Here is a 7,326-nt window from a genome sequence, read left to right as displayed (position 1 = left end):
ATCAACTAAAATAAGGACTCACAGTGCGCCTGGGACTGCTGGGGGGCCCTGGGACTGCTGGGGGCCCTGGGACTGCTGGGGGCCCTGGGGCTGCTGGGGGCCCTGGGGCTGCTGGGGCCTTGATTATTGTTGGAACAGTGAATTATTCTGATGTTCCTCATGAGATGGGACGTCCTGCTGTAGCTGGTGTAAAACTGAAGGGTTGATGACCCACAGTCAGAGTCAGGACAGAGAGGTGTCTGTAACATCACTACACCTGAGCCCCTTCATTACTGTGTTCCTACCATATATCATTTATCATTAAATCATATTTTAATATTTTCACTGTCTGAGGTCATGACACCAGGGACTTCAGATACATGTCTACATTCATCCACTGCACAAAGCAGTTTAGTTCTTGACCATTTTAAGATGGACTGTGGTACAATGAATTCTGGGTAAATTAATCCTTTTTTTCAATCTGGATCCAACCACTCAACTCTGTCTACCTCAGCAGAAAATGTTTGTCTTTGTAAGAATTCAACAGTTACAAGGACGTTTTACTTGAAGAGTGAAACAATAAAAAGAAAAATCTGATTTTGGAAAAAGAAATGGCTGCTCTCTCCATAGCAATGTTAGAAAACCACATATTATGAGCCATGTTTTCCTGTTTCTTGTTGTTGGGTGCTACTGGTCAGCGCAGGCGTCATTGATTGTTACCATGGTAACATTGGTCGTAAACCGTAGTTAGTCTGGAGGCAAGGTGCCTAATGTTTTTGGCTTAAAATGAGTCTTTATTTTTGTGATACAGTCTCATTTGCATCAGACTAATCTGTGAGAAACATTAAGACTGGACCAACACTACAGACCAGTAACAGCGTGTGTCCGATAAAGAGAGGACAGTGCAGAGTAGAAATACTCAGATCCAGCTCCTCACATCTGCACCTTAGTCCAGTATGTGAGTCAGGGAACTTATTCATGTTCATATTCACTGTTAACAGGTAACACTCAGACAGTGACAGGAAGTCTTAGGTGCGAGTTAGCCGGTGGGTAGGTGTCTAATGTTTTTTTTAAAATGAGACAGTATTTAGTTTTGTGAAACAATCTGACTTACATTAGACAGATCAACACTACAGACCAGGCTGAGATATCTGTGTGAAACCGGCACCTGAGCACAACAGACCTGACTCTGAGACAAAGACAATAAGACACAGATGAAATCTCATCTTTAATCATCAGTAAATACATCTGAAGACAATTAGAATAAGAAGAAGAGTCACAGTAATAAACCAGATCATGTTTCATCTTCAGCTCTGCAATAAATAAATAAATAAATAAAGAGTTCAGCTCTTCACATCTCTCTGCATATGTGTGTGTGTGTGTGTGTGTGTGTGTGTGTGTGTGTGTGTGTGTGTGTGTTTGGTTCCTCTTCATGAACATGCACAGACACAAACAAGCCCCTCCCCTCAGCACCTGTACGGCAGAGCAGGCTGTCCCATCCTCACAGGGTGGACAAACACCCCCCCCAGCAGCAGCCTCTCCCCCCAGCCCAGCAGCTTGTTGAGGGTGAAGCTGAAGGGTGACAGCAGGCCTTGCTCCTGCACCTCCGCTCTGCTGCACCTGTCGGAGGGACTCTGCCCTCTGTGGCCGGGCCCCGCCGGCCTGTAGGAGCCTGGGCCCCTCTGGGTCTTGGCCTCAGCCCTTCCTCCTGTCTCCCTGCTGTGGACAGGTCTGGATGAGGTGGTGCCCTGTGCTTGCTGGCTGCTGCCTGCTGGGGAGGGAGGGCTGATTCCCAGAGGGATCAAAGAGAGGGTGAGGCTTTTGCGTTTCTCTAATAGAGAAGCAGAGCCTGATGGGAGTTGTAGTTCTGTGGGCTTTGGTGATGGTTTGACTGGCTCACTGGAGCTTAGAGCTGGAGCCTCATGTGGCGTCTGGACCTGGTTTAGACTGAGAGTCAGATGGAGAGTCTGAGGTTTCCCTGACAAGGACGGCTGCTGGTTTCCCTCTGAGTGTCTCTGTTGTGTCCTGTCTGTGAGGGAGGGACTCTCCTGTTTGACCACTGCTGCATCACCACTGACATCATCAGCCTCATAGTTCATCTTATGACTGGAGTGTAGGTGGCCAACACTGTCAGTGATGGACGGCCGGCAGCTGTCCAGCTGCTGCAGGAGGGGGTCACCACCAGGGGTCTTCTGGCTCAGGGTGCCCTGAAAGTGCTGCAGCTGACCCAGGAAGTTGAAGTTTGGGGAAATGGAAGGCCGCCGCTCTTTCACAAACCTAGAGGACAAACAGGAAGTGGGTTAGTGAGTGTGGGTGTTATTCTACACTTATCTACAGCTCAGTGAGACGTGACCTGCTGCTCTGACAGAAACCCACACCACACTTACAAGAATGAGATGTAAGAATGTTCAAATATAGTATGTTCATGCAAGTGTGTGGTGTGTTGGGGGGGGGGGGTAATTATCTATGTATTTATTGATCTGAACAGGATCAAAGGTCAGGAGGTGATGAAGCTGTTCAGATCTGTTGTGTCATGTGAGGAGGAAGCTGTGGTCTCCAGTCAGATAGAGTGATGAGCTCCTCCATGTTGGCCATGACAGGGGTCAGCAGTCTTTGTACTCTGATGCTGAGCTTCAGTCGGAGACAGTAACATGGTGCAGCAGTCTTTCACTGCTTGATGATGTTCTGACAGAGACCCTGAATAGGGCTGTGGTGTTCAGTAAATCCACCGTGTACCAGCTTTGTCGTGGAAATCTCTCTGAATAATCTTATACTAACCCTGGTAACCCTAATACATGCACCTCAGTATCTAACCCCAAAAACTAATAGACAGGAGTAAATCTTTTTTAAATGATCACAACTGTCTCTGGAAACCGTCACAGAGGATGCAGACCTCTCTCTCTCTCTCCAGAGTCACAGCATAGTCAAAACTGGTTTTTATCATTTAAGAAATATTGCAAAAATAATGAGCTTTTTATCCCAAGAGGACACTGAGAAACTCGTCCATGATTTTATTTGCAGTCGGCTGGACTACTGTAACAGACTGCTCACAGGAATATCCCAGAAACACCTGGATCATCTGCAGCTACTGCAGGATGCAGCTGCCAGAGTTTTAAATACGACCATATAGCACCTGTGATGAGGGCGTTACATAAGCTTCCAGTAAATTTCTAATGTAATGCTTGTTTGTAAGGCTGTACATGCACCTCAGTATCTATCTGTGATTTGTGAACCAGACAGACCCCTCAGGTCAGCTGGAACAGGCTGTCTGGTTATTCCCCGGGTCTCCACGCAAACTGGTGAAACTGCCTTCAGCTTTTATTCTCCAAGCCGCTGGAACATGCTGCCAGATCATATTAGAGGTGCCGCTTTGCGATCATCTTTTAAATCTGAACTGAAAACCTTTTTTTAGTCGTGCTCTTTTTTTTACTTTTATTCCTTTTATTGGTTTTCTATGTCTTATTTTTTATTGGACTAATTATCATTTTATTAATCACATTTTAATCCTTCTTTTTAATAGCTTTAATTTACATATGTTTTTTACTTTACAGTTGTTGGTCTTAATCATTTTATTTTCTTAATGGCTTTTAATTCATACATATCATTCATGTGTTTGTTTTATTTTGTGTCTAATGTTTTATCTTCACACTATCCACATAGTTTTTGCGGTTGCGACTTCCTTGATAATTCTTGCTTTGTAAGGCACATTGTGCTTCCACCTGGAATGAAATGTGTTGTATAAATAAAGCTTTGATTGCCAGCTTACAGCCTGCAGGGCTGGAAAATGAAGCACCACTGTACTGCAGTTCCTCTAATGACCACTAGAGTCTGGCTCCAACAGTGAGTCAGTCTCCATAGACTCTCATGTTAAAATGTCCAACTTTACAGCAGAAATAAAAATGTTTACAGCCTGGTACAAAAAACAGTTCAGGTCTCTAGTGCTACTTTACTCCTTTCTTAAAGATACCTGGAGGAGCAGGAGGACCAGCCCTCACTGAGTCCCAAGTCACTCACAGGTGAGATGGGTGATACCTGCCTTCATGATTTGATTGCAGTGTGATCATGTACCTGTAGGCGTGGTCCAGGTCCATCCCCAGGCTGTACATGATGTAGGCTACAGCCAGAGCGGGGGAGCGGGAGATCCCTGCTGCACAGTGAACCAACACTGAGGCTCCAGAGGACATGGCTGCATCTGAGCACACACACACACACACACACACACACACACACACACACACACACACACACACACACACACACACACGGTCAATCGAAGTGCACAGTGACAAACAAGCAGTGTCAACACAATCAGTGAGTTCTGCCTGTTCTGTTATACACTGCAGCTGTTGGGCTTGTGCAGTGGTTTGGTATGTCAGTGTTTGTGAGTGTGTGGGGCTGTGTGAGCGTCCTGACCGATGAAGTTCAGAGCCTGTGGGATCCAGGGCAGCAGGTCGTCCCACAGGGAGTCATCGATGGGGATGCGAAGATATCTGGAGCAGGGCAGGAAGGAGGGCTGGGGGCTGCAGCGGCTCACACTCAGCACGTAGGAGATCCCCAGAGAGGCCAGCCGTTCCTAACAAACACACACAAACACAAACACACACACACACACGGAATTAAATATTAATTACTTGCCATACGTTCTGTGTTTCAGTGATGACCTAATTTGCCTCCTTCAATGTTGAATGTTGTTAAAGTGACGTCACTGCATTGGTCCACAGTGGTGGACGGTGATGACGTACTGGCTGTACCTGCACCTTCCTGTCTCAGTGTAAACACTACATTCAGATCTCTGCAGGACAGGCTAATCACACATCAGCTGACATTACAGCACTGATAACCGCGACTCTGACACCTGAACATGTGGGCTCCGGGTCTTACCTGCGTCACGTCGCTCTCCGCTCCCAGGTAGAGCCGCGGCAGGATGACGGACAGCGGGGGCCGCTCCACCTCTGTGTCCCGGGACCAGACCATGTCTGCAGAACAACAACACGCACCACGTCAGACCAGGGGACTTTGATCACATTAGCCTGAGGTGTCTGCAGAGTCCAGCATGTAGGTCTGTCCTGTCAGGAGGGACAAGAGCAGCACGGGACGCAGCTTGCCACTCACTGTGGGTGTCCCTGTGGAAGGTAGTCCTGGTGTACCGGGGCCGGAATCCGGGAGCGGGGTGTCGGTCTCGGGTCTGCAGACTCCTTTACTCTCTGCTGAAGCTGCTGCGTCCACCGTCCTCGCTCCGCTCTCTCACACTGGCTGTGAAACGATGAGCTCATCCTCTTTCCAACAATAGAGCCTGACTGGATGATGTCATCTTCAGCCAATCAGCGCCTAGCTGGACGTACGCACGCGCAGATACCTCTCCGCTGAGTGAGCGCGCGCTCAGCAGCAGTGACGGAGGGAGAAGGCAACAAGACTACTCTGACTCTGCAGGAACATGGAGTACTGACTCTTCCGTTGTGTTGAAGGACTGTATTTGCAGCGCGTTTGTTTATTTGCATGTGTTGTGGTTTTTTGCAGCGCATATTGTCAAATTGAAGATGATTCCTGAATTTGCAGCGCGTTTATGAAGGACAAGTAAATAAATAAATAAATAAATAAAATGCTAGAATTAAAACATTTTGGTAAAAAAAAAAAAAGAAGCTATTTCTGTATTTTTACATTTATTATTTTTCTTATAGATGAATAAATAAATAATAGAAATGCATAAATAAATGAATAAATAGAGCAGACTCAGGTGAGTCCTGAACCATCCCTTAGTGATGCTGCTATAGACCTCGACCGCTGGGGGGACTTCCATGATGTAATGAGCTCTCTCTCTCTTTTTTTTTTTGCAGGTCTCTTGACCCTGGAGCTGCAGGATCCAGATCTTACACAATGCTCATTAAAATTCATTTTACTGTTATTATTGATAACACAATTACACCTATGGAAATCAGTATTATTTCCACTATAACTCTAACAGTGTATACACCTGTTCCACCCCTCCACCCCACCAACATGGAGCTCTTTCTTTACAAACCTCAGAGCATTTAAGTGCACGACCAGGGGTTCGACCGCAGTGTCATCCAGTTCTGCTGCTGCCATCTGTATGTTTGTTTGTGTGCGTGTGTGTTCATGTGTGTGAGACAAAGACAGGAGGTGTGGTGTTGGATATATGGCATAGTTTTACTTTCACATTTTTTCATTACAGAGTAAATCTTAATTCTAACACAGGTATTGGACAGGTTCTTAACACCGATACATGAGGCTGCATTAGCTAGTGGATACTGCAGAGACACACACACACAAACTCACATACACACACTCACAGAATGACAAAATGACTACGTTTTCCACTACAAAGTTCAATGTCCTGTGATTGCCGTGCAGCCACAGAATGTAATGTGACCAGGTATTAGAAATGTCTTTAGGCTTTTTTTTTTACCTGCTAACACACACACTCACATTCACACACACACACTCTGAGTCCCTGGTAGTTGTCATGGACGTCTGGCTGTCTGACATCCTGTCCTCTCCCACATCATCAGTACCTGTGAGTGACAGGAGCCTGGGAGGAGCTCCACAGCTGGACACATCAGTCCACACACACTCAGTGTTGTCATGTACTGTGGTGGTTGTGTACAGACTGCAGGCTGGAGAATCAGGGTCATGAATCTGTCATACGTTGGTGCTGGATTCAGCATCTGTACAGAGTCTGACCACTAAGTTCTGATCCAGGTGAGGCTGTACACTGCTTCAGAGGAAATCTACAGGTGTGTGCAGAGGTGGTGTCTTCTCTCAGGTGGAGTCATCCTGTTTGGGTCCATCTCCTCCCCAGCTGTGGAGTGGCTCACTGATTCAGCTGTTAACTGCTCATCAGAGGAGGGAACTTCACCACCACTCACTCCTGATCCCTGAAGTCCTCTCTCTTGTGAAACTGAACCCTGAACCTCACTTGTGCAGGTGGTCCTGGAGGAGAAGTTGCAGCTGCACAAAGGTGACGTTCAGGTTTTCATAAAGGACGTTTCACAGGAGAGGAGACGTCAGTGAAGAGAAGCCCTCCTCATCGGACCAGAGCAGCTCAGACGCTTCCCAGGCTTCTCAAGCACCAGGAGCTGTCTCCCAGGCAACGGAGGAGATGGACTCAAACAGTTCTAGAATCTGTTTCAATACCAGGTCTCATCCCTGGACCCTCATCTACCCACAGGCCTCTACACAAGCATGATGGGAATGTCTCAGAGTAAAGTGATCCACTGGCACATATTTACAACACGTCAAGAACACGAGTGCACTGCTTCATTGAAATGAGGGACTGGTCTTTACTGATCATACTGGTCATTACTGGTCATGTCGTCACTGGTCATTACT

General features: G+C 46.8%; 1 protein-coding gene across 2 annotated transcripts; it reads right to left on the bottom strand.

The window, feature by feature from the left end:
- Positions 1-1,194: 1,194 nt before the first annotated feature.
- On the bottom strand, positions 1,195-5,248 carry LOC111655609 (uncharacterized). 2 transcript variants are annotated; one of them, XM_023407078.2, is made up of 5 exons: positions 5,092-5,248; positions 4,861-4,955; positions 4,393-4,552; positions 4,048-4,171; positions 1,195-2,256 (listed from the first exon to the last, which is right to left on the bottom strand). In XM_023407078.2, the coding sequence occupies exons 2-5, from the start codon at positions 4,951-4,953 to the stop codon at positions 1,446-1,448; spliced, it is 1,188 nt and encodes a 395-aa protein (XP_023262846.1). In that variant the 5' UTR covers positions 4,954-4,955; positions 5,092-5,248; the 3' UTR covers positions 1,195-1,445. The 2 variants fall into 2 exon arrangements, with proteins under 2 accessions (XP_023262846.1, XP_023262845.1); XM_023407077.2 differs by having other exon boundaries at positions 4,861-5,244.
- Positions 5,249-7,326: the final 2,078 nt, after the last annotated feature.

Source organism: Seriola lalandi, unplaced genomic scaffold, assembly GCF_002814215.2.
Source record: "Seriola lalandi dorsalis isolate HSWRI2012SDOR001 ecotype SW California unplaced genomic scaffold, Sedor1 jcf7180002054327, whole genome shotgun sequence".
Classification (NCBI taxonomy): Eukaryota; Metazoa; Chordata; class Actinopteri; order Carangiformes; family Carangidae; genus Seriola; species Seriola lalandi.
This window is presented reverse-complemented; position numbering and strand designations above follow the sequence as displayed.